At 48.1% G+C, this 27,679-nt stretch overlaps 1 protein-coding gene across 3 annotated transcripts in view; it reads left to right on the top strand.

Moving 5' to 3' along the window:
* Positions 1 to 2,647: 2,647 nt before the first annotated feature.
* Positions 2,648 to 27,679, top strand: part of PAPSS2 (3'-phosphoadenosine 5'-phosphosulfate synthase 2) — a 75,333-nt gene continuing 50,301 nt past the window's right edge. Inside the window, exon 1 of one of the 3 annotated variants that reach the window (XM_058696312.1) lies at positions 2,648 to 2,904. In XM_058696312.1, coding sequence (XP_058552295.1) covers positions 2,878 to 2,904 — 27 coding nt within the window. In that variant the 5' untranslated portion in view covers positions 2,648 to 2,877. Of the gene's footprint in view, positions 2,905 to 26,366; positions 26,428 to 27,679 lie in introns of those variants that run through there. The other 2 variants (XM_058696314.1, XM_058696313.1) reach the window with 2 other exon arrangements.

Genomic DNA, 27,679 nt, shown 5'->3' with positions numbered 1-27,679 from the left:
AGCAGTAACCACCAGCTCATTAAGTTAATTATTAAGCCCAGCCAGTTCTGGAGGGAAGAAAAGTAAATAGGAAGAAGAAGAAGAAAAAAAAGAAAAAAAAAAAACAACTTAGTGCACATTCGTGTAAGGATTACAAATTGGCACAATGCAGCCCACAGTGATTCCCATTGGAGTCTTGGAGGGAACACTACTGAGAAAGTGATGGGACTGGTGTCCATATGAATGACAGACTTCAACCCTTCTCCTGAATGAGTCTTCTTTCAAGCTTGAATGGGCTGGAATCATAGTCTCCAAAAATTAAGCTACCAGCTGCCCATAAGAAGGCATGTCCTTTTTTAGACCCAAGATAGTAGTGAAATGAAAAAGAATTCAAGACATTGCCTTTAAATTTTTTTTTCAACGTTTTTTATTTATTTTTGGGACAGAGAGAGACAGAGCATGAACGGGGGAGGGTCAGAGAGAGAGGGAGACACAGAATCGGAAACAGGCTCCAGGCTCCGAGCCATCAGCCCGGAGCCCAACGCGGGGCTCGAACTCATGGACCGCGAGATCATGACCTGGTTGAAGTCGGACGCTTAACTGACTGCGCCACCCAGGCGCCCCAAGACATTGCCTTTAAAAGAAAAAGCAACAACAACAACAACCATGAAAGTAAAAAAGAATGATTATTTTGCTTTTGAGTGAGTTACCATGTTGAATTCGTGAGACGGATGCTGTGATGTTCAAGGGTCTTAGAGCAGCTTGGGTCCTTCTATTTCACAAGAACTGCTTCCAGATAAGTTGTAAAGCCTATCTATTCCAAAGTTCTAGAAAATTAATTATATCTAAAACAAGATAAATAGTCCAGTTTACGGTTTCATGGCATCTTGAAATTGCTGACCGAGTGATGGGGTGATTCAGCTCCCAGGGCATTGAGGGAGTCACTGACCTGGGTTTTAATTCTCTGCTGCCCCCCCTCCCCCCACCTGGTGACAAGGGTCAGGCTCTCCGTCTTCACACTGCCTCTGTGGTTCACACTGCCTCTGTGAAATACAGGGCAATTGCACAAAGCATGTCAAGACCTCCCCCAGGTCTAAACAATCCTATATTCCTTTTCCAGGAGGTGACCCTTAGGGACTTGCGATTAACTTCCTTCGGTTTCAAAAACACCGCTATTTGAGAGGCAACATGAAACACCACAACCGTGATACAAATCGCCATTTCTCCATCCGCAGTCCACCTTTTTTGCAGAGGGCAGGATCTGGCAGGGTTCAAGATACGGTCGGAACCCATACAACAGGCTCTTTCCGATGACATTAGCGTGGATGTTACCGTTTAAACCACGTAAATTCAGAGTGTTGGCGCCTAGAACAAAAACTCAAGTCCAGCATTTGCCCTCTGGCTGCTCACAGTTGAAGTGGGTGGTGAGTGCTTATTCACGGCGGGTAAGAAAATAAATACATTGACATTTCAAGACTGCACAGGCATGTAGGCTGACTCTGGAGTTTTTGGCTCCTGACATTTTTCCTTCCCGCCTTCCCATAGGGAAGGAGTGAATGCCCAGGTCTTCAGGTGTCCGTCTGGAAAGCTGGTAGCCCTCCAGAAGAACAGTTCGGTGTGAAATAAAGTTCCACCCTTCACCTCTCTAGGAGATAGAACTTCTGCAGCCGTTTTACAGAAGGAACGTAATGGAAATGAGCCATGTGGCCCTTGTGCATGTTCGGGGTTCCTTTTTGCTTCTTTCTTGGTATCTGTCTTATTGATCTGTCGGTGGCATTTGCAAGGGGTGAGATACCCAGTGATTGCCTGCCAACTGCTTGTCACGAATTACAGCTTCCCTCCTTACTTCTTTGCCCCTGGCAGACGCGGACGGTTGGGTTAAGAGGGGTGGCTGGCCTCATGCTGTCTTCCCATAAAATCTGATAAAATCTCGGATGCCCGAGGGTCTAGGTCATAAGGCTTTTGGAGTGGGGCCTCCTTTCTTTTGCTCTTTCCCCACAGGGCCCATCCACACAGAAGTACTAGAGGAATGCTTGGGGAGGGGCGGGGGACGGAATACAGTTGCAGGGCCACCACTGGCCACTGTCTGGGGCTGCCCTTGCTTCCTAGACTTTGTGGGGAGGAGGGGCCCATCTGTAACTCGGGGAGAAACACCGCGACCTCAAAGGAGTGAGTGCGTGCAAAGCCCTTAGCACCGCGCCGGGCGCAAAGGCGCAGGTGAACCTTGGCCTCTGGATTTTAGCAGCACGCTCGAGGACGCTGGGGTAGAAAGCCTGGGCTGCGGAGGCCGCCCGCCCGGGTCTGAATCCCCCGGCCTCAGAATGTACCTTCGGGAAAGTCTGAAAGCTTCGATCGCTTCTTTTGTAAAACGGGGAGAAAGGAGGCCTTGATGCCCTCGCGGGGGCGCGCGAAGCAGAGGGCGCGTGCCCTCCCCCCCTGGCTGCGGCTGCGAGCGGAGGCGAAGCGGGGCCGGCCGTCGGTGCCCACCGAGGACCCTGCCCACGCGCGGGCGCCCCGCAGCCGGTCCCGGAGGCGGGAATCCTTCCCGGCGGGGGCGGGGGCGCGCCCCGGCCGCCGCCGGGAGCGGCCCGGGCAGGGCGAACTTGACCCCGGCCTGGCGCGGGCGCAGCGGCTGGGCGAGTCGGGGGGCCGGGCCCGGGACCCCGCCCAGACGGCCGCCGGGTCCCCTGGGCTGGGCGCTGCCGGCGGAGCCGACGGGGCGGAGAGGAGCGCGGCGGGGGGAGGAGTGGGAGGAGGGGGCCGGTCAAGGGAAGTGCGACGTGTCTGCGGAGCCCTTTTATACCTCCTTCCCGGGAGCCGGGCCCCAGCCGCCGCCGCCGCGCTCGGAGCGTCCCCGCGCCTCCGCTCCCGGAGCCGCGCAGCGCCCAGCCCGCCAGCATGTCGGGGGTCAAGAAGCAGAAGACGGTAGGCTGCGGGCCGCCCGCCCCCCGCCGCGCCTGCCGGGGTGGGGGGGCCCGAGTCCCACTCCGCCGAGCGCGCGGGGGAGGGGGAGGGGAGGGGAAGCGGGGGGACCCCCGGGCGGCCCTCTCCGCCAGCGCCTCCGGGAGCCTGCGCCCCTCGGGGTCGCCGCGCCCGGGAGCGACCTCGGGAGCTTGCGCGGCGGGTCCCGGGCGCGGGAGAGGGGCCGAGGCAGGACGCTTCCTCCCGTCCCCAAGGGCCTCCCGGGACCCGCCTTTTCTTCCGTGTGAGCTCCGCGCCGCTGGGGTGGGCGGTGGGCTGAGCCCAGCCCGGTGCCGCCAGGTCTGGTCGCTGGGCGCCCGTCGGCGACAGCCACCGGGGCTTGGTCCACGCAGCCTCCTCGGAGTGCGCTTTAATGACAGACCTCACGGAGGAAGCTGCCGCTGTCTACACCCGCAGCGCTTAGCCCTCCAGCTGGAGTCAGCTCCCTGTTGGCATCGGTTCCGGGCCCGGGGGTTCCTGGGCTCGGCGGGTTAGCTGCTTTTAGAGGCTCGGTTTTGTCCGGAACTAATCTGCGCCCCCCAACCCCCCCCCCCCCCCCCGCCCCGTTATGGGAGATAGAGGGCTTGTCAAAGAGAAAAGTTCCCTTCTCACTTAGCAGTAGGGGCTCCTGTTAATTTTGCATCCTAAAAATGGCAGCTGTGATCCTTGACCGGACCTGGGAGGAGCCTTGCGGAAGGCGTTTGGGCCACATCAGGTGGTCTGCAAGCCTTCCGTGGGTCCCAGCCCGCAGTCTGACTGCTGAGCGTCCGTCCTCACCACGCTGCACGCCTCAGGTTGATGATTGTGGTTACCGCATGGGTTGACCCCGCTCCCATAGTTAGACTTGAACTTGGCACATAGTAGGCGCTTGATACGTGCTTATTACTGTGATTATAGACTGCCTATTACTGAGCTATCTTTGAGGTCTGTTCCTGGCGGGCTGGGAGGAGACGTGGAAAGCCAAGAATTGGGGAAGGAGCCTGGTGGGGCGATTCAGGGGCTGCAGGGAAAGGGGGTAGGGGCGCCTTCGTTTCAGACCACACGACCCATCCCAGCAGGAAGGCCCAGGAAGAGGGATGGGATCCGGCTGCCTTTTATAGGAGCTATTTTAAAGTGGGGAGACTCTCAGTATTGTGGTATCTTTAAAAATATTGTTAAGTGAAAATCACTTGTGTTTTAGTCCCATTTAGTCTGGTTAATTTCTGTAAAATTCGGAACGGTATCTTTTAAGTGATGAGCTGCTGTGGCACTTGGTAGCTTTGCAAATGGGGGTGGGGGTTAATTCTTTCCTTCCCTGTTCTGATAGGGGGCCTCCTCAAGCGTTAGTAAGGAAGGGGTAGGTGGGCTTTCCCTTCATGCCCCCACTCCGCAAGAGCTGCTGGAGTGAGTGGGGTTTGAGACCAGGAGCTTTACACACTGATCCTGGGAACTGTGTGGTCAGAGAGAGTGTAGAAACGTGACCGCCAGAGGCTTCGCTTTCTCTGGTTACACATTTTGAACCTTCTGTTTTTTCTTTGGGGTGTGTGTGTGTGTGTGTGTGTGTGTGCTGTATAGGATTCAGCTGAAAAAGCTGCAGGGCTCCTGAACTTTTATGTAGCCAACACGATTATAATCCAGGTACCAGCACTCGTGCCCAAAGGGCCAGGTAGATGCGATTGGGTCAGACAAACCAGCTTTAAATGCATGGGAAATCTCTCAAGCTTTAAATGCTAACTCAAGATGTATTCTGAAACCTTGCGGTCCAAAGCAAAAGATATCCACGTGTGTGGCCTCTGAAATAATCAGTATTTGAGAAGTGAGTCTTGCTGCTCTAGGAAGCTCTCCTAGAGGGGAGGCTGGGCTTTTTCAGAGACTCACGGGAGCCATTACATTCTTTTCTGCGTTGTTAAAGAGGATGTTCAATATACAGTCGCCTGCAGTAACTTCAGATACTTGTTGAGCCCCTACTGTGTGTCAGGCAGTATCCTGGGATGAATACATCCCCCCCAATTTTTTTTTTTTTTTTTTTTTTTGCCACATTTTCCGGATGAGAGACTCGAGGATGATTTTCTCACAAGCTTGACCAAAAAATGTAGTGTTCTTTAAAAAGGGAAGGTAGCACATTCCTGCTGGGCTCAACATCCTTACCATGAAAACCAAAGATGGCTGTGTGTCAATACTCCCCTCCGTCCCTTGACTTAACTCTAACCTGGCCACCAACATCCCCCCTACACACACACATACCCAGGAGAAGGAAGGAGTCAGAGCGCTCCAGAGGACTGGAAAGAAAGGCAAAGGCCTGATTCTTTCTTCTTGCATCATTTCCTGGATTAGCATTTTTCAAGGCAATGTTATTATGTTCAGACAATATTATTGTGTCCTGGAGACAGGAGATAGACAATGGACCTAAAAAAGACAACTGAGATAGGAAAATATTTTCCAAAGGCCCCAACCAACCAATGGTTGGGGAGGGGGTGAAGGGGCATTGGAACCTTAGAATTATTCATAAATGTAAGAGATGATCTACCTTTTATTATTTTATTTAGTGTTTTCAAGATTGTTGATTTTATTTTGATGAGAGGGAGGGGGAGCAAGCATGAGCAGGAGAGGTGCAGATCAAGAGGGAGAGAGAGAATCCCAAGCAGGCTCCACACTGTCAGCACAGACCCTGACTTGAGGCTCGATCCCACAAAGCGTGAGCTCATGACGTGAGCCGAAATCAAGTCAGACGCTTAACTGACCGAGCCACCCGGGCTCCCCTACCTTTTATTATTTTAAAGATTCTATACAATAGGACATTATTTTTCCAACAGTAGCTACATTTAGACCTATTTGGATATGCTGTCCAAGGCAAGACATGAATTTTCAGATGAGTAAACGTTGGAAGGAAGGAGGAACCAGCGCTCCCCCAGAGGCCACACTGTATCTCATTTCACCCGCACCGCAGCCTGCACCCCCCGCAGCAAACGGGGCCTCATCTCCAGAGGAGGAGAACGCCAGGAGCAAGTCAGGATTCGCATTCAGGCTCTTGTTCCCTCTGTATCCTTGGCACATAGTACCCCATCTGTAAAATGGAGGTAATGACCACTTACCCCTTACAATTCTGGTGAGGAGTGAATGATCCCTAAAAAAAGTATCTCGCACAGCTCAAGGCCCGGAGCGAGCACCCCGGATGCGGTAACTGTTGTTCCTACACTACACCGTCCTGGTGGGGCAAACAGGGAGCAGAAAAAGCAGGTCCTACTGTTCCGAACGCCGAGTACAGAAGAACCACCAGAATATTTCATAAGAGCACACAGCTGCGGGCGTATAGAAGTGATGATACACACCCTGACTGTGAAAAGCTGGACAGGAGACCAAGGGGGGTAAGCAGTGTGGACACACCGAAGTGTGTCCAGATTATCAACACGGTTTTGCCAACCACCTTGGCCAACCGAGAAAGGCCTTCGGTCAGTATTGGACTAACTTCTCTCCACCCTTCCTGTGCCTCCGGCTGTTTCCAGACCTGCCTCACAATGAATGTTGTCCAATTCGTGCCATGATTCCCAAATCCTCTTTTGTGGACTTTTACAGTTAAATGCACTCCACCCTGACATAGTTATCTGTGTCTTTTGTCCCTTTTCTGTTAATGTAGGTGGCTCTTTGGTTTGCTGAGGGGTGAATTCGGCGTAACTTGAATGGGGAATGGGGGCCAGAATGGATGAGGTCGATCTCCGTTCTCTGGGAGATCACTGCTTATTTCAAAATCTATCAGTAAAGAGTCAAGGGCACTCCTTGGTCTTCGTGCTTGCAAGTCTTAGGAAAACAGACACCAAAAGCAAATGGATATATAAATATAATGGTGTTTCAACTCCCCTTGCGTCCCCTGGGTGACTTGTTCATGTGACAGCGGAAAGGGCACGCATGCCCAGCAGCCTGGCATACAACCTGGAACCGACTAGATGCTCAACACGTAGCTGTTGCACAAATGCCTACAGAATTCATCCCAGGATGAATTCGCCTTGGGCGATCTGTATTCTCCTGAGATTTCCCCTTCCCCCTGTCTTATCTACATGTCCCTGCGCGGTTGCTTATTTTTGCCTGGGTATTTGTCATTACCACTGAAAAATGACTTGTAGGGATTCTTGGAGGCTTAGGATGAATGGCCCTTTTTTTTTTTTTTTTTTTCTCCTCCGGGGAGAGTTTGCTTTTGTTTCTGCCCGTGCCTGGGGCCACTTTAACCTAAATTTACCACTTGACGAGTCTCAGACCACCCAGGTGAGGTGACTTGGAGGTGCAGTTTGGCGCACAAGGGCCAGCTGTAGACTACAAGTGCTGACGCCCACCCCGCCCCTTTTTCCGGATTCTTCTAGTGCCTAGGTGGAGTGTCCTCCCCGGTCAGGATCTCCGTGTGGGGTGGGAGGCGGGTGTATTCTCATGCACTCTTACTTGCTGGGGGGGATTCTGAGCCCCCTGCCGCTCACCTTGACAAGGGCTCTTTTCATTCTTCTCCCTTGGACATGTTCTGGGCTTCAGTTTCTGATTGATTTCTCTCCCTGCAAGGCCGTCAGAATCAGTTGTGAGAATCAGTTCACACCTGCCCCTATCAGGACAAACGTAGCTCCCTGCTTGCTTGCCTCTTCCCGGCAGATTTTAACCTGGTGGTTTCTTATTATCTTGTCAGCTTTCGATGTTTCCAGTGAGATTATTTTATGTTGTAACTTGCATTTTTTTTTCTACTTGTTTCCGTGGAAGGAAATGTATATGACCTTGACCATCATTACTGCAAACGGAGATCTCTGCCTCTTCTGGATTCTCTGTGTGTCAGTAACGTTTCATATCATTTCTTTACCTTCACAAGGGGCACCTGGGTGGCTCAGTCAGTTAAGTGTCTGACTTGATTTTGGCTCAGGTCATGATTTCACAGTCCCTGGGATCGAGCCCCATCGGGCTCTGGGCTGACAGCTCGGAACCTGCTTAGGATTGTTCTCTCTCTCTCTCTCTCTCTCTCTCTCTCTCTCTCTCTCCCTCCCTCTCTCCCTCTCCCCCCCCCCCTTTGTCTCTCTCTCTCTCTGAATAAAGAAACATTTAAAAAATAAAAAAAAATAAAAACAAGTGCTTAAAAACTTAAATCAGTTTGCTAGTCAGAAAGATTTAATTTAATCCTTTTTCCCTACAAAGTACTAATGTCGGGGTGGGGAGTGCTTACCTTGTCTTGATGGCTCTGCATGTGTGGGCGTCTTTTGAGATGTATACGCTCCTGTCTCATCCTTAGTGTGGGTCCAGTTCAAGTGCATTCCGGTCTGAAAGGCCCCTTCTCCTTGCTTCCCCATGCCCTCCTTGGGTACCCCAAGGTCAGTGCTGCCCCCAGCACCGTTCTGGGGGAGGTGTGGCGAGGCCGGCTAAGATCCTTGACACTCTCCGCCATTCCCAGGAGCGTGGGAACTGGATTCCTGCCCTTGTGTGACTGAGCTGGCACTGTGAGGAGCTCTGGGGGCTGCTGGGGTCTGTCTGTGCGTCCTCCCCCCTGGGGTCTGTCCGGGATCAGAAGCAGGCCTGATGCCCTCTGTTTTCAGAGCCCCCAGAGCTACTCGGCCCCTCCCTCCTCAAGCCCAGTACCAGGCACAGGACACCAAGCCCCTTCTCAGACTCGCACCGGCATCTAAGCACCCTTTGCTTTCCATAAATAGGAAATAAAGCTTTTCAGGAAGGTCAGTTAACAATAACATTCTATTTGGGCAGATTTGGTCTTGTTCCTCTTTTCCGCCTTTTCGATCATCAAAACATTTTTGCAGTTTAGAATAAATTAGTGCACGAGATGGAAATATTTCTTCTCTCTGCAAGAGGGCGACTGTCTAAAAACCTGAACCAAAACTTTTTTGTGATAACACATGGTGTATACAATGACTTCCACCAGTTGGCTCGTGTGACTTCCTTTGAAACCTTATCAGCAACTCTTTCTGCATTTCAGATTTACTCCGGAAGTCCGTTTTGCTCTAACATGACTGCAACATAAATATGGCAGGTTTAATCTATCCGGCACCAAATATTAACGTCTGGCAATAAAACTGCATAGCTTTTCTAAACATTGCATAAATCTGTTACGTCAAATGCTACATCATTAAAGGTGATCATTTGCTTTAAGTATCTGGTTAACATCTGCTTTATGTGTTTTGTTATGAAAAATATTGATATTTATCCGCCAAGTGTCTGTGGCCAGTCTAATAATAATGACTTTTCTCCTTTTTCTTTTTACTTATTAAAAAAAATTTTTTTACTGTGTATTTTTGAGAGAGAGAGAGTGGGGGAGGGGCAGAGAGAGAAAGAGAGGGAGACACAGAATCTGAAGCAGGCTCCAGGCTCTGAGCTATCAGCACAGAGCCCGACATGGGGCTCGAATTTGCTTACCAGCAAGATAATGACCTGAGCTGAAGTAGGACTGAGCCCCGCAGGTGTGCCTTTCTCCTTCTTAATGTATGCTGGGTTTGTGCCTTGAAAATCATTTGCAGACTTTACTTTGAGACTTAAATAAATCACCGAGGGTGCAGTCTGAGATGTTATCCCCATAACCTCATTCATCTGTACTCTCCCCGATCATCATTTATTTGTGGGTAATTCATGTCTTCCCAATTTCTAGCAAAATCAGCAACTCAAGATGTTGGCGATGATTTTTATTTTCTTGTATTTCCTACTGTTAAAAACCTGAATTCACTTTTTGGTCATCCGCATGTGGTCCCATTGTACACTATTTTGTTTTCCTGAAGGTCTCTTAAAATCTTTCCCCTTTTTATTTCCTGTCAAGTCTTCACGTATGTATCTGTGCATTGGTTTACTCACCAATCATTTGCTGAATAACCTAACCAGGATCTGGTCTTGCCATAATTAACTATAGCTACTAAAGCCTTGTATTTTCCAATTATAGTTTTTTACTCCATTCAAACTCTGTCATTAAGTCTTTTGTAAACACAGCATTTACTTTTTGTAATTGTAACACCCCACCCACAGCCTTTCTATTCTTTCAACCTTCTGCCCAGTCAGTTCTCGAGCGCTCTAGGCCAAAATCCACAAAATTCCCAAGTAACTTCTTATACAATTGTTTTTCTTCTTTTTTTTTTTCTCATATAATTTTAAAACTCTTTTCCCTATTAAGCTAAAATTTTAAATTACTTACTTTTTATTTGGGCTGCTCCTACTTAAAAAAAAAAAAATATATATATATATATATATTTAAGTTTACTTATTTATTTAGAGATTGAGGGAGAGCTCGGGGAGGAACAGAGAGAGAGAGAGGGAGAGAGAGAGAATCCCAACCAGGTCTGGGCTGCCTGTGCAGAACCCTACTCAGGGCTCGACTTCACAAACTGTGAGATCATGACCTAAGCCAAAATCAAGAGTTGGATGGGATGCTTAACTGACAGGGCTACCCAGGCGCCCCTTAAAGATATTTTTATTTTATTTTATTTTATTTTTATTTTATCTTTTCTGTTTTAATTTTTGAGAGAGCGAAAACACAAGTTGGGGAGGGGCAGAAAGAGAGAGAGACACACAGAACCAAAGCAGGCTCCAGCCTCTGAACTGTTAGCACAGAGCATGACATGGGGCTTGAACTCACAAACCGTGAGATCATGACCTGAGCTGAAGTTGGAAGCTCAACCGACTGAGCCCCCCCAGGTGCCCCTAAAAAATATATTTTTAAAGGAACCCTAGCATTTTACTTCTGGAAGAAAAATTCAGAGCTCATCTTAATAAGCCCTTTATAATTGCGATTGATACACAGCTTTTAAAACCTTTGTCAAGGCTTGTGGCCACCTTCCTGGCCAGCTGGTTGGTGACACCACCATAAAGGTAGAACTCTGATCACTCACTCCATACCCAGCACCTTTGTCTCAATCATATGCTCTTTGGAGGAAGCCCAGCCCATTTTTCTGCAGCTTGGTTTCTTTTATTGACTAGGAAGTATTCTCCATAGATGAAGAAAAAACCACTCCCAAAGCTGATTATCGGTGAGTCATGATTACACCCTGATTTAGCTTTCACATTTTGTTTTGACATTCTGGAGATAGAAAACACAGACCAAAGAGCAACATTCGAAAAATGTAAGGGTACCATTCTGAAATATTTTCTCATTAGCCGGCCTGCTTCTCGTTAGAAAATTCAACCCGCTCCCCCAACCTCACTCACTCTTCCTTAAGCCTTCTCATACGGTTTAATCGTTTTATCAAGAAAAGAGAAAAAGAGATGTCAATGATTATATGCTGTGCGATACAGATAAAACCGTATTCGGTAGAAGCTGGACCTTGTCAGTTGCGCATGAAAGCCTCAGTTCTTATAGTTCTCGGAATTTCCAGTCTAACCTCAGAATCCATCCATGTGTACTTCTCCTAAGTTCATGACCTACCGTGCGGTCAATTACGATGATTGTGTGGTCCTGCCAGGCAAATTTACCTAGGTGGCAAGTCCCAGCAGGGAGTCTGTTCCTAAAGTATACAAGTTACAGACCTTGGGCCATTGGGTCAGTAGTACCACGACGTTTTGAGTAGTTACTAAAAAGTGAAAGAAAAAATTGTATATTCATCCCACTGTGTTTAATCGTAAGGAGAGAGCTGATAAAACCGAGACATTAAAATACCACCCGAGGGGGGCGCCTGGGTGGCGCAGTCGGTTAAGCGTCCGACTTCAGCCAGGTCACGATCTCGCGGTCTGTGAGTTCGAGCCCCGCGTCAGGCTCTGGGCCGATGGCTCGGAGCCTGGAGCCTGTTTCCGATTCTGTGTCTCCTCTCTCTCTGCCCCTCCCCCGTTCATGCTCTGTCTCTCTCTGTCCCAAAAATAAATAAAAAACAAAAACAAAACAAAAAAAAAAAACGAAAAAAAAAAAATACCACCCGAGGGATTTGCATACGCACCAGGAGTTTTGATGTGGAGAGCGCGTTGTCTTAGAAAATCCCTTCTCTGTTGTGACTTGTTTATCTCCAGCGCTGAGCCCTTATGCGTTTGGCACCCGATTCAGAGGGTTCCTGTGCTTTTACTCATTTAGGCCTTAACAGCTCATGAAGCAAGTTTGTGGACAAATAGTCAGAAGGGGACTTCTTTCACTGAAAGAAGTCTTTGGAGAGTTCCCCACAGGAGATGCTAAAAATCGTATTAGCTCCTCCGTGGTGAATAAGGTGTTTATTTCACAGAGGGAATGAGATTCAACACCCAGTAGCAATAGCGCAGCTGGGTTGGGTAACTAGTATGCTTCATTTGTAAAATATTTTGGCAGCTGCCTCGTGCTAATACCTCACGAAGATAATAATGGATTCTGCTTAGAGATATTCCCCAGCGCTTTTTAGAAAAGAGTGAATGGCAGGTGTTAGCAAATGTTGTGACCTTTACCATCCCACACTTTTTTCCCTTTTGGTGACATGAGGTGAATAACGGGAAAATGAATTTTCTTTGTTTTCAGACGCCACAAGTATGGGCAATAGTTTTTTGCTTATTTTTTTATTTTTTTCAATTATTTATTATTTTTTTTTTTAAAAAGAGAGACAATTAAACATTTTTTTTTAACTTTTATTTATTTTTTAGAGAGAGACAGAGTGCGAGCAGGAGAGGGGCAGAGAGAGAGACACACACACAGAATCCGAAGCAGGCTCCAGGCTCTGAGCTGTCAGCACAGAGCCCAACGCGGGGCTCGAACCCACAAACCGTGAGATCACGTCCTGAGCCAAAGTCAGACTCTTAAGGGACTGAGCCCCTCAGGTGCCCATGTTCCCACTTTGTCAGTATTTAGCAAACACGAACAGAATGCTTTGTTTCCACTAAAACTGCTAATACTTGAGCCAAGTAGTAACTGTGATTTCTAGAAGGTAAAAAGCAGACTGGGCCACCAGTGCATTTTTCATACAATAAGGATTTGACCCAAATGGAGGTTGAGGCTTAAGGATGTTGGCGACCAGATAGCGACTGATTCCACTTCACTGGGGACCGATGAGGGGCACCTAGAAGCTGTGAGATTATAAGAGGCACCTTCCACCATGGTTGGAAGAAACATTTTGGGAGTTGCCCCATCCTGTCATCAGGAGGTCAGTAAAGTCCCGGGCCACCTCCTCAATGACAAACAACAGGAAGGCCTAGATTCCAATTTCAAGGAGGCCCATATGTGGGAGGCTGGAGCCTACCCTCATGGTGTGAAGGAGAGCGGCACTGGCCGTGTGTACTTATAGGCGGGGCGAGACTGAACCCCTTCCTGGAGCAGGCTCACGCTATTTCAATGAGGAGAGTAGTGTGGAGACAGTCTAGAAATCACGAGAATCCACGTTGTCCCCGTGCCAGACACCCCGGATAGAAAGTTCCGTCAAAAGGATGTGTCGTACCTGCACAGGTAGCTACTTTAATGAGTGGAAAAACCGGAGTCATCATGAGTACCTGATTTCTTCCTTTGTGTGTGTGTGTGTGTGTGTGTGTGTGTGTGTGTATGAGTCCACCGTTTAATAAGCCTTTTTTTTTTTTTTTTTTTAAATTTTTTTTTTTTTTTTCAACGTTTATTTATTTTTGGGACAGAGAGAGACAGAGCATGAATGGGGGAGGGACAGAGAGAGAGGGAGACACAGAATCTGAAACAGGCTCCAGGTTCTGAGCCATCAGCCCAGAGCCTGACGCGGGGCTCGAACTCACGTACCATGAGATCGTGACCTGGCTGAAGTCGGACGCTTAACCGACTGCGCCACCCAGGCGCCCCTTAATAAGCCTTTTAAACGCCACGCGGTGATACGAATTCTTGATTACATTATAAATCTCCCTCAGGGTTCAGAAAGGTATCTCATTGATCCATCTGGGTTCCCTAAACAGTGGGAGGGACAGACATTAACTCAGGGACTTTCCAGAGTCTTATCTCACAGTGACCTACGAAGCACTTGCTGTTTTCGTCCAGTTTATAGTCCAGGACGCTCAGGCTCGTTGGGGTTACGTAACTTGCCTCGGGACACGCAGCTGTAAGTGGCCAAGCTGGGCCAGACGTGTCTTCAATCATTCTCTTTCTTTCGTGTCTTACTGTAACGGACGTGACGGATACTAAGACTCTCCGAGTGAGGATTATTCCGATCCTTTAGACATCACTTTTAGATCCTGTCTCCGTGGATGCGGATGAATGCCGCGACGAAACCAGCAAGATGCTGTGCTTCCCTCGAAAGGAAGGTCCCTCAGGGGCTTCCTGGAATGTGGTGTGCTCCTCAGAAGACGTGGATTTTAGCAAATGCCGTTAAAAGGCAGTAAATTCTAGTTTGGATGAGGCTCTGCGGCCAGCGTTGGGAACAGTGATGTTTGGAATCCAACCCAGCATCTCGCTCGAGTAACACAAAGCTCCAGTGTTCCAGGGGGTGAATGCATACACTCAGGAGTAAGTGTCCGTAGAAATAATTGCAGTGACTCACATGTAACCGTAGCCTTTGCCTTGTTCCTTATGTGAGCGCCGCACAGGCAAGCACTCATGGGCTACGCGTCCCCAGAGCCCCCTGGCTGCGTGCCTGGCCTCTGCGTGTGCTAGACCAGCACAGAATTTTAATCCTTCACGATGCGAGGGGCCCGTATCCTAGGCACAGCTCCTAACCAGGACCAGTCGCAAAAGTGAAAAAAAGACACAGAGGGGTATCAACACGGCCTGAGGCCCACCGTGTCCAGGGCCGGTGTTTGGAAGGGCGACTGAGACCTGTGTCGAGCCCGCCCCCCCCCCCCCCCCCCCCCCCCCGAACCACGCGGTTTGGGGCATGTGCTGAATGCAGTCACGTGTCTCGGGGAGACACGATTTGATGTGTGCTGTTTGCACAGGGGTGACTGTCGCGTCCCTGATCTGTAGGGGGCCTCCTCTGGGCTGTGCACGCTCCCTTTCTTGCATCACACTCTTCTCACTGACCCGAGCAGCTCTCCAGAATGGGTAGATCACAGATGAGGACGCTAAAATAAAGAGATGGGGACGGGGGCAGGGCGCCTGGGTGGCTCAGTCTGTTCAGTGTCCGACTTCGGCTTAGGTCACGATCTCACGGTTTGTGGATTTGAGCCCCGCGTCGGGCTCTGTGCTGCCAGCTCGGAGCCTGGAGCCTGCTTCGGGTTCTGTGTCTGTCTCTCTCTCTCTCTCTCTCTCTCTCTCTCTCTCTCTCTCTCTCTCTTTCTCTCTCTCTCTCTGCCCCTCCCCTGCTCATGCTCTGTCTCTCTCTCAAAAATAAATAAATAAGCTTTAAGAGACAGGGCCTTCTTGGGAACCAGTGGCAACCCCAGGTTCCCAGGGCCCCTCACACCTCATTTTGTCTCCGCAGACAGAGGCTCAGGGACATCGGAGTGATTATTTGAATGAATTTGAATATTTGAATTCTTCGCGGGATTGCACCAACTCACTGTGTGTCATGAGACATCACGTGGTCTCGTTTCCATCGAGAGAGCTCGGGCTGTAACAGCCGTAACAGGTGGATTAAGTGGTTGTGATAATTATACATGTGTTTATATGTCTCTCCAGGACTAACACATGATCCTGGACACAGGGAAAGTTGTATATTCAGGTTTACTACTGTGTGTGTGTGTGTGTGTGTGTGTGTGTGTGTGTGTGTGTTTATTTTAACGAGGAGACCGGGAACTCAACCATTTCTTTGCTGCTAATTCTTCCTGGATTATGCTCTTATTTCCATGGAGCATAAAAATTCTGCCCTTTTTATGGTGTCATCCTGGTTGGCTTTGTGAGCAGGTGCCTATAAAATGTGGAAACAGTAATTATCTCAAAAAGTGACTATAGATAGAAACTCGAGGAAAGAGATGGATGGGTGTCCAGGAGATCTCCGGGTGGGGGTGGGTGACCCTGTGTGCTAGGAGTTAGGAAATTACGTCCTTGGCCCCCAACCCAGCCCCTCCCCTGTTTTGCTATAGCCTGTAAGCTAAGAACAGTTTTTACATTTCTTTATATGGCTTGGTAAGAAAACAAAAAAACAAACAAAAAAACAAACAAAATCAAAGGAGGAATTCTATTTCATGACGTGTGAAAAGTATATGAGATTTGGGGCGCCTGGGTGGCTCAGTCGGTTAAGCGGCCGACTTCGGCTCAGGTCATGATCTCGTGGTCCGTGAGTTCGAGCCCCGTGTTGGGCTCTGTGCTGACAGCTCGGAGCCTGGAGCCTGTTTCAGATTCTGTGTCTCCCTCTCTCTGACCCTCCCCCGTTCATGCTCTGTCTCTCTCTGTCTCAAAAATAAACGTTAAAAAAAAATTAAAAAAAAAAAAGTATATGAGATTTAAATTCCCGTGTCTATAAACCAAGCTTATTGTAACTCAGCAGTGCCCGTTCATTTACACATTGCGGCTGCTTTCGTGGTAGAGATGTGTCTGTGCAATAGACCACGTGCCCTGTGAAACTGAAAATATTTACTGTCTGACCCTTTGTGAAAAGTTTGCCATTTCCTGCTGTTGACAGTGGGGGGTCAGTGTGCTGAGTTCTGACTTACTCAGGTCCCTGGCCTGTCAGCCTAGCTCTCACATCTGCATTCAGAGGCCTGAGTGCCTAGCCTTCCTTCTCGAGCCCCCGCCCCACTAAACTGTGTTTGGTTATTTTTGAGACCGAGAGCAAGTAAGGGAGGGGCAGAGAGAGGGGGCAGAGGGAGACACAGAATCCAAAGCAGACTCCAGGCTCTGTGCTGACACCTTAGAGTCTGACACGGGGCTCAAACTCACAAGCTGTGAGATCATGACCTGAGCCGAAGTCAGACGCTTAACCGACTGAGCCACCCAGGCGCCCCTGCTTTGTTTTTTAAAAAAATTACTTTTAAAAAGGTTCCTAGAAACTCATTGTCATTTCTCCCGTAATGATACTATTGAGGTTATTGTTCATTTATTGTGACACATGGTATTCTCTTTACAGACACCCACGGGAGAAATTTCTATCTGGTCCAAGTACCAGAAAGGTTCTATTTTTCTGACGTGTTTGTTTGCTTTGTTTTGTTTTTGGCATCATCCTTTGGAAACTGTAACTTGTGCAACTGTCTGGGTTTTCAGCCTCAAGATGCCTGCCAGCAAGCTCAGAAGTGAATTCGAGGCTCACTTTCCTTTTTTTTTGTACCAGATTTATGTTTGGTGCCATTTCGCTGTATGTCCTGTGTTGTTTTCCCATCTCTCTGTCTCCTACGTTTCCGATTCATGAGCTTTTGCTACGCTTCTTGTATCTTACAAGTCACTGTACATTTTTTAAGGAGCTTTGCAGAACACATTAAATTAAAAATAAGATGCATTTGAATTTTGGTTCCAGAAAATCATGGAGCTGTCCTTACGGTCCCATCTCAGAGAGCACTGCACCCTCTCTCTCTCCCCGTTATTTTGCGACTGTTCAGGGCTCTGTGTCTGCAGGGCCTTCGACACCAGTCCCTGAAATGTTCACTGGGTGCTCTGGGGTCTAATGTTCCACCTTTCCTGGACGCCTATAAACAAATCACTTCAGGATGGATAAAGACATAGATCAAAGGTCCCTCCTCTAGAATCCAGAGAACTCAGGACAATTGTGAACAGAGATGAGGACGATGTTTTCTATAACCTCCAACAGAAAGTATCGCTTCTTTGCATGAGGAACCCACCCAACGAACCACGGTAGCATTAGCAACAGTTCTGATTATGTCATTGATAGAAACCACAGACGTTTTCATGTCACATTAGGTCGTTGCTGATGTCACCCAAGATACAAAATTAAGACACCTGTTGCGGCGGTCTGAAGAACTAGAGCTTGTTACGTAATAAGGTGGTAAGGAAGGATAGCTATTACTGTATTGTAATTCAAAAAACCCACTTTTCGTAGCTACGGTTCATTGTTTGCCTTTGCAACCCTTTGTAATTTATTGAGTGCACTTGAAAACTTGTCTTTTTTTCCGAGAAGGGATCTATCTGGCTTCCGTCGCAGCTGGCTACCGAGGGGTTTCTTGACTCAGAAAAGAGTAAGAAACCTCTGTGCACGGGTACATTCATGCACGCACACTGCCTCGCACTGTTTCATAGCGTCCACGGACCTCCTACGGGGCCTACGTCTAACGTCCGTAGTTTGAGAACACATGCCCTACTGACTAAAATTCAAGGCAGTGGCAGGCCAGGTGAAGGAGGGTTTTTATCTTGTTTTATTTTTTAAGTCTCCATTCAAGTGGATCACTCAAAGGCATGGACCTACAAATGCCGTTCCAGTCATGGTATTGGTTCTGGCTGTAATGGTTACACGTCCTCTCCTTCCTCCGTAAAACTACGAGGGTATCTGTCCCTACAAAACAGTCCTCTTGCCCTATCAACTCTTGGAATTTTCCAGTGAGAGATTAACAACCTACTTTCATGCTCGTTGATTTATAGTTTGTATTAAAAAGAGAGTTGAGGGGCGCCTGGGTGGCTCAGTCGGTTGAGCATCCGACTTCGGCTCAGGTCATGATTTCTCAGTTTGTGAGTTTGAACCCCGCGTCGGGCTCTGTGCTGACAGCTCAGAGCCTGGAGCCTGCTTCGGGTTCTGTGTGTTCCTCTCTGTCTCTCTGCCCTCCCCCAGCTCTCACTCTGTCTGTCTCTCTCTGTCACAGAAATAAACATTTAAAAAATTAAACAAAATTTTTTTAATGTTTATTTATTTATTTATTTGAGAGACAGAGAGTGTGAGCAGGGGAGGAGCACAGAGAGAGGGAGACACAGAATCCGAAACAGGTTCCAGACTCTGAGCTGTCAGCACAGAGCCCGACGCGGGTCTCAAACCAGACCATGAGATCATGACCTGAGCCGAAGTCGGACGCTTAACCGACTGAGCCACCCAGGCACCGCTAAAAAAATGTTTTTAAAGAGATTTGAGTCTCTGACTTTTCAGAGCTCGATACGTATGTATGCCATAAGTTTGGAGTTGGATAACAAGTTCGAATGCCACCAGAGGCTAATGACATAATACCTTTCATGTGGTTCTGGGCTGCGAATGGTTCTGTTATTGTTTTTATTGATTAAGAATATTTATTGTTCACGTACAGGGAAGCCAAGTTTCACTTGAGAAGATCGTTCTCTGCTGATACCTATGTGCTGTGAGTCCCTGGTTAGAATTCTCTTTACGCTTGCCTGTGTCTTGTGTGGTCTTGTGTTCCATCCAGTATGCTCATGCTGCTTGCTTCCCTTAATTAACGAGACCTGGCTGCAACCTTAGAGACCATCTTTCTTGTCCAGTGTTTTTCAACCCTGCTAAGCTTCCCCGAATATTGATGCCTGGACCCTACTCCCAGAGAATCCGATTGGATTGGGGTCTGTGTTGGTTTCTTTAAAAGCCAGCTAGAAGATTCTGTGGTTCCCGCCCCCCCCCCCCCCCCCCCCCCCCCGCCCTGCCCCAGCTGGAGAAACGTGGCCTGGCCTATTTCCTTCGCCGTACAGATGGGGAGCATTGTGACAGGCCTGAGGCCCCCCAATTAGCTAGTAACAGATGGGTTTCTCCACTTCAGGATGATACTTGCTCTTTCCAGATTTTTTTTTTTTTTCCAGATATGTTAGGCCATTTCCCCGCAAAGGCAGGCTTCTGTGATCGCTGCATTGCTCGCGGAATATTTAAAATTAACTACTGCAGCTGGAATGTTTAAAAGCTTGCCAGGCCTGTCCTGTTTCACCATTACCTAATGAGCAGACAGCTTTCTGGAAAAACCTGGAGAGCGTTGTCTTAGTCAGCTGTTGTTGGCTTGTGGTGCCTGTCTATTCCTTGGAAAGTTGCCCTGTTGCCTATTCTCACATCGCATTCAAGAGACTGGCCCATTCTCGTGGGCAGCTTGTGATTGTTGAGCGTGGAAGTTTCCAGACCTCCCTGTTGAACCTAGTGGGTTCTGATGGGAGTAGATCTAAAAGAACCCCTTTGTCATGTTTGATGGAGTTGCGTCGTAAGAAGCCACATGGGGAGAACTCTCCAAAGATGCCTTTGCTTCGTGAGTCGTGAGTGTAAATTGAGTGTTTCTGGGAAAAATACGTAAGGACCTAATGGGCAGATATGCTGTCCATTTATGTATTTCGTGCCTATCTTCTTTCTGTAGATGATTTATTGTTTTTTTTAATGTTTATTTATTTTGAGAGAGAGGGTGCAAGCACGGGAGGGGCAGAGAGAGAGGGAGAGAGAGAATCCCAAGCAGGCTCAGCACTGTCAGCGCAGAGCCCGGCGTGGGGTTCCAACCGTGAACCGCGATCGTGACCTGAGCTGAAAAGAGTGGGTGCTTAACCAGCTGAGCCAGCCAGGCACCCCATTTCATTCGTATCTTCTAAAATTGCTTAGGATGAATCAAATTAATTTATAACCATTGTACCTTTTCCACCCAAGTTAATAGACTCCTTGTCTCAGTTTATCTGAGGGTTTTGATATATGGGTTTTAATCAACTTTATTGATCTCATTAGGTTTAAAAATTAATAAGTTGCCATATATAGCAGTAACCTTCATAGAGATTATTCATTCTTGTTTGCTTTTTAATTTTGATTTTTTGAGGGAGAGAGCACAGGTGGGGCACAAGAGGGGCAGAGAAAGAGGGCGACAGAATCCAAGCAGGAGCCACGCTCAGCGCTGAGCCCAATGCGGGGCTTGACCTCAAGACCGTGAGATCATGACCTGAGCGGAAATCGAGAGTCAGACGCTTAACCACCTGAGCCACTCAGGCAACCCGAGATTATTCATTCTTAATGCAGCAAATAAAAGAAAAAGTAGACTTTCATTTAATACAGATACATAGACTTAAAAAGATTAGATGAATCAAGCTCATGGCCGTTCTTAAGTTAATGGCAGGCTTTCTGATTTACACTTGGTCTCTTTCGGATGGCAACTTTTCCTCCTGTCTTATTTTGAAGTGCATTTGGTTACAACTGTTTTGAACACCATGTGCCCATTTATACGAAACTCAGAAGAAATTCAAAATGATCCTTTTACTATAAATCTCCTATATAACTATCAGGAGGAAAAACAAATTTCACCTGTAGCGGGTCAATATACCTTGGGATCAAACATGAACAGGGGCACCTGGCTGGCTTAGTCGATAGAGTGTGGGACTCTTGATCTTGGGGTCATGAGTTCGAGCCCCCCGCTGGACATAGAGCCTACTTAAAGAAATGACCGAGACCAAATGGCTCGGTGTCTTGGAAGCAGGGTAAATAAGACTGGGAAGTTCTATCCTAAGTCTTCTCACCAGCCCTGTGCAGAACCAGCACAGAGAACTGTCAGGTGCATTCCTCCTCGAAGAAGTTCTGTGTGCCTCTTTTGGACTTCATTTTCTTGCCTTGCTTTGCCTTGCCTTGCCTTGCCTTTTTTTTTAAGTTTATTTATTTTGAGAGAGAGAGAGAGAGAGAGAGAGCATGAGCAGGGGAGGGTTAGAGAGAGAGGGAGAGAGAGAATCTCAGGCAGGTTCTGTGCTTGACAGGTGGATGCATCTGGACAGGTACCAGTGCAAGCAGCACGTTACGTTACAGGAGAGGAATTCTAAGCTTAGGGAACCTGAACCTCTTAATAATGGGCGATAGGCATGCAGCCCCTTTGCCCTGGAAGGAGATGCTGTCTCTGTCATCCAGGGCTATTTACGGACGTTCCTGAAAAGGTGGTCTGGAATAAATGGCAGTTGGCACCCGACCCACACGATGTGCAGAGACACGGGAGACCCATGGAGAGTTTATTTGCTAATCTGGACGTGCATTTGCAAGTAGGAGACTGGAAGGCTGTGAAGAACTCCTGATACTTTGAGGCTTTCAGCGAAATGGTATAGTGAACTCGCTGGTCGTATTAATAAGCCTGGGTCTAATGTCACCCAAGTCTGCTTAGATCAAAGGTCATTATGGCCACTCCACCCTTGGCCCTGGTCCACACTCTGTAAGGCAGGTAATTGGTCTGGAGGGGTCCCAGCGGACAGTGAGAGCATGGAGTCTGCAAAAGTCATTCTCCACGACCGTGGCAAGCAGCAATCTTGGGCACGTGTGGTACTCTCAGATCTGGGAATTAGACCCACTATTTTCTTCTTTGCTTTTCTTTCTTTCTTTTTTTAAAGATTTTTATTTTATTTAAGTTTCTTTCTTTATTTTGAGAGAAAGAGCAAGTTGGGAAGGGCGGAGAGAGAGAATCCCAAGCAGGCTCCACACGGGTCAGCACAGAGCCTGACGTGGGGCTCGAACTCACGAACCGTAAGCTCATGACCTGAGCTAAAATCAGGAGTCGGATGCTCAACTGACTGAGCCACCCGGGGCGCCCCGACTATTTTCTTTAGCACTGGAGCGAGCCTTCCTTGATTTGTCTCCTTTAACTCCGTTTCACACTGAAACAGGCCTGTGCTCTGCAAGCATGAGTTGAAAATGGGCAGGGCCGGGTGGGTGGCTGTGGCTTTCTTGGTTTTGGCACCTGGATGACAAAGTGCCCGGGGAACAAGCTGTCATTCATCAGCGGAGCACACTGGATTTCTGTCCTGCAGTAAGGGTGGGCCAGAAGGAGTCACGGTGGAGGAATGAGTTAGCACCCCTGTTACGAAGCACCGCGCCCTCCCGAGTTACCTTGAACGCCCCCTTTGCTGCTGTAGCAGCAATGGCCCTTATTTTTAAACTTTCTTTAAATATAATATACATACAGAAAAATCTATAAATCTTACCTGTAGTGCCCAGTGAATTTTCATCAGCACACCTGTGTACCCAACACCTAGACTGAGAAGCAGCTGCCAGCGGAATCTCAGAAGCTCCTTCCAGTCTCCCTCTCTCTCTCTCTCCCTCCCTCCCTCCCTCCCCCAAGGTCACCTTGGTCCTGCCAGATTTTTAACTTTACGTAAAAGGAATTGTGTGTTACAGACTCTCCTGTGTCTGGCTTCTCGTGCCCAAGTTGTATTGAGGTCATCCGTGTTGTGTGTGTGTGTGGCCGGAATTTGTTCATTCTCACTGCCGTGTGGCCCTGATTCTCCAACCAGGGCCGACCGGGTCCCTCCACGGACATTGGCAATGTCCAGAGACAGTTTCTGGTTGTCACAACTGGGATCAGGGAGAAGGTTGGTGCTAACCGTCCTGAAATGCACAGGACCGCCCCCCACCACAATGTATTCAGCCACGCATTTCTTAGGGCCTCGGCTTCGGCGTCCAGGAGCATCATACAGCTCAGCCCTAGCTTGGCAATTCTTGAAGTCACACTTACCACAGTCTCCTCGAAATAAAGAAACTTCCAAACAGGAGACGCTCTTCATTTCAGGTAAAGGTTAGCGTCAAAGTGAATTATTATGTGCAGTCTTAGTCATAGACCAAAGTTGCATGTTTTGGAACCGGTACAAGAATCCAAAGAGGTTCTGAGTGAGGGAATGAAACGGGCTAACTCAGGGTTTCCATCAAACAATGAATATGTGTAAGAATGTTCTTAAACACGGCTCTCTGGAAGTCTAATCTACACACTATAAACTATTATGAATTTACATACTGTAAACTGGCCCAATTTAATGATGCAGTCACGCAATACGCAAAGAACCCGAGGATGTTTACAGCTGTGCAGTCATCATTTCAATCTTATTTTATTTTTAAAATTTTATTTATTTTGAGAGGGAGGGAGCATGCAAGCAGGGGAGGGGCCGGGGGGGGGGGCAGTGGGACAGAGAATCCCAAATCCCAAGCAGGCTCCATGCTGTCAGCACAGAGTCTGACACAGGGCCCGAACTCAGAAACTGTGAGATCGTGACCCAAGCCAAAACCGAGAGTCGGATGCCTAACCATCTGAGGCCCCCAGGCGCCCCACAGCCTGATTTTAGAACATGTCCACCACACCCAAAACATTCCATGTGCCCATTTGCATCACTCCTGTTCCCACCCTGAGTCCCAAGAAGCCAACTGTCTATTTTCTGTCTCCAAAGATTTTCCGGCTCTGGATGTTTCCTGTAAATGGGATCATACAATGTGCGGTCTTTTCCATCTGGCCTCTCTCGCTTGGTGAAATGTTCTAAAGGTCCATCCACGTTGTAGCATGTATTGTTCGTTCTTTTTTTTTTTTTTTTAATTTTTTTTTTAACCTTTATTTATCTTTGAGGCAGAGAGAGACAGAGCATGAACAGGGGAGGGTCAGAGAGAGAGGGAGACACAGAATCCGAAACAGGCTCCAGGCTCTGAGCCGTCAGCACAGAGCCCGATGCGGGGCCTGAACTCACGAACCGCGAGATCGTGACCTGAGCTGAAGTCGGACGCTTAACCGACTGAGCCACCCAGGTGCCCCTCGTTCGTTCTTTTTTATGGCTGAGTAGTATTCCACTGCAGGGATATATCAGGGGTTGATGATCGCCAAATGAGGGACAGGTGGGTAGTTTCCAGTTGTGGGCTATTGTGGAAAGCAGACATGAAGCAGAGCGAGGCGAACGGCCGACACGAGGAGGCCTTTGAAATAGGGACATGATTCTGGGCCAGATGCTATGTATCCTTTTTATTTATTTATTTTTTTTAAAACGTTTTTATTTATTTTTGAGACCGAGAGAGACACAGCATGAATGGGGGAGGGTCACAGAGAGAGGGAGACACAGAATCTGAAACAGGCTCCAGGCTCTGAGCCGTCAGTACAGAGCCCGACGCGGGGCTCGAACTTCCGGACCGTGAGATCATGACCTGAGCCGAAGTCGGACATTCAACCGACCGAGCCACCCAGGCGCCCCTATGTATCCTTTTTAAGGGTAATTTGCACAATTAAAAAAAAAAAAAAAAAGAATAGGGGAGGGAAAAGACCGGAGAATGATACAAGGAGCATCAGGCTAACAGGAAAAAGGGACCTCTGACATTTACCTGTATAGGCCCTGGCATCTTTGAAGGCATTTTATAACCAAATTGCAAGGCAGCAAAACTCTGCCTTAAAGGGAAGGAAACCGTATCCCTGGTTCCACTAAGAGAAGTCATTAAACATGCCACGCTTTTTAAATCACATTTTTGTCATGTCAATTCAAAGAAATCCAAGTTTACATCTTTATCCAGGTTCAACAAATGCCTAATATAAGAGAGAGAAAGAGAGAAAGAAAGAGAAAGAGAAAGAGGAAGGAAGGCAGATAGATGTGGAGAGGGGAGGAAAAAAGAAACAACAACTAAAACTTTTGTTTGCTCAGCTGATCCAGGTTTCATTTTGGTAAAAGATCTTCCATAAAAGATCTGTTTGCTTGAGGTTTGCTAAGTTAGCTCGTTTGTGTGTCTGCAGAAGAGCAAAGCGGAACGCTCCGCCCTGTGCCCCAGCCTCGCCCGCACAAATCAACAGAGGGACGGCTTGTGAGGTAGGCACACAGAATCCAGTCAGCTCAGCCTTGGGGCTAGTTTTTCCAGTTGAACCAAGAAGACCCTTGTTGGGGGCCGGGGGGGGGGCAGAGTTAATAACCAACATTCAAACAAGGCGTCTTTATAATGTACCGTGAGGGGATTTCCCAGGGCTGTGAAACCACCTACCTCAATGGGAGCTGTCCATACTTGAGTTGGAGCTTTAAGATTAGGTCCTGGAGATGGAAAGCGTGTGTTTGATAACCGTGCAGAATGTTTGTGTTCGAGAAAGGCTAGGAAGCATGCAGCTGAAGAGACGTTTGCAAAAGAAAGACGGCAGTCACTGGAAGCGGGCATGAAATGGTGCAGAGTGACTCATTCCATCATCCATATCAGGACATCTTTTTTGTTTTTTGTTTTTAATGTTTATATATTTACTTTGAGAAGGGGGAGGCAGGGAGAGGAAGAGAGAGGATTGGAAGCAGGCTCCATGCTCCGCGTGGAGTCCAGTGTGGGGCTCGATCTCACGACCCTGAGATCGTGACCTGAGCCAAGATCAAGAGTCTGATGCTAACTGACTGAGCCACCCAGGCGCCCCCGTGTCAGGCCATCTTATCAAGTGAGGCAGCGCTGACGGTGTTGATGGCAGAGGTCGTGCCGAGCTCAGAAGGTGGGGGTGGCCCTCGTGCCCCCTCTCACCTCCTCGGCGCCGGGAACAGGAGGGGGTGTGCCTGTCCTCACAAGGAGGAGGGACACGGAGGACAAGTGTGGGCAGATTGACGCTGTGCTGACAGAGAGGGGAGGCATCTGGAAGTCTGTCTTCTTCGCCCAGGGAGCGGGGAGGCTGCAAAGCCCAGAGATGCCGTTGGCCTTCCCCGTAATTCTGAGGCTACGGCCGAGTATCCCAAATCGTGTAGCTTCTCGCCTGCCCAGAAGCACGACGGTGCGACAACGGGGGCCTTGTGTGTGTCTGAGGGGACGCGCCTCACACTCGCCGTGTTCCCATCGCAGAACACGAGAGCGCGGAGTGGCTCCGCATTGATCCTGCAGGACTGTGGTGGCACCATTGTGTCCTCGCGTCCATCCATGAGGGTTTGAACATGTGGCTGGGGGGTCAGGCTCACTAGCAGCTCTTTTAGGCTTCTTCCGCGTATTCAGCTAAAGTATCTTCTTCATGTAATCCATAGAAGCAGGAAAGGAGGGAAGGGACACTCAGCCTGCACAGCCATTTGATCCGTTGATAGTCACGTCCCACTCAATGCACGTTGTCCACAAAATAGAAGTGCACGGTGATTTGAATGCATGATCCATGGAGACGAAGCCAGCCCGTCAGGTTAATCCTGTTTTGTTTTGTTTTGTTTTATTTTGTCTTCTTTTTTTAATTTTATTTTTAATTTTTTTTAAATTTACATCCAAATTAGTTAGCATCTAGTGCAACAATAATTTCAGGAGGAGATTCCTTAGTGCCCCTTCCCCATTTAGCCCATCCCCCCCCCACACCCCCTCCAGTAACCCTGTTCTCCATGTTTATGAGTCTCTTCTGTTTTGTCCCCCGCCCTGTTTTTATATTTTTGTTTCCCTTCCCTTATGTTCATTTGTTTTGTCTCTTAAAGTCCTCATAGGAGTGAAGTCATATGATTTTTGTCTTTCTCTGACTAATTTCACTTTGCATAATACCCCCTAGTTCCATCCACGTAGTTGCAAATGGCAAGATTTCATTCTTTTTGATTGCCGAGTAATACTCCACTGTATATACATACCACATCTTCTTTATCCATTCATCCATCAATGGATATTTGGGCTCTTTCCATACTTTGGCTATTGTTGATAGTGCTGCTTTAAACATGGGGGTGCACGTGTCCCTTCAAAACAGCACACCTGTATCCCGTGGAGAAATGCCTAGTTGTGCCATTGCTGGGTCGTAGGGTAGTTCTATTTTTAGTTTTTTGAGGACCCTCCATACTATTTTCCAGAGGGGCTGCACCAGCTTGTATTCCCACCAACAATGCAAAAGAGATCCTCTCTCTCCGCATCCTCGCCAACATCTGTTGTTGCCTGAGTTGTTAATGTGAGCCATTCTGACAGGTGCCAGGTGGTATCTCGTTGTGGTTTTGATGTGTATTTCCCTGATGATGAGTGATGTGGAGCATTTTTCATGTGCCGGTTGGCCATCTGGATGTCTTCTTTGGAGAAGTGTCTATTCGTGTCTTTTGCCCATGTCTTCACTGGATTATTTGTTTTTTGGGTGTTGAGTTTGACACGTTCTTTATAGATTTTGGATACTAACCCTTTATCTGATCTGTCATTTGCAAACATCTTCTCCCATTCTGTCGGTTGCCTTTTAGTTTTGCTGATTGTGCCCTTCGCTGTGAAGAAGCTTTTATTTTGATGAGGTCCCCATAGTTCATTTTTGCTTTTGTTTCCCTTGCCTCTGGAGACGTGTTGGATAAGAAGTTGCTGCGGCCAAGATCAAGGAGGTTTTTGCCTGCTTTCTCCTCGAGGATGTTGATGGCTTCCTGTCTTATATTGAGGTCTTTCATCCATTTTGAGTTTATTTTTGTGTCTGGTGTAAGAAAGTGGTCCAG

Source organism: Neofelis nebulosa, chromosome 13 (assembly GCF_028018385.1).
Source record: "Neofelis nebulosa isolate mNeoNeb1 chromosome 13, mNeoNeb1.pri, whole genome shotgun sequence".
NCBI classification, from domain to species: Eukaryota; Metazoa; Chordata; class Mammalia; order Carnivora; family Felidae; genus Neofelis; species Neofelis nebulosa.
Note: the sequence above shows the minus strand (reverse complement) of the source record. Positions and strands in the feature narration are given on the sequence as shown.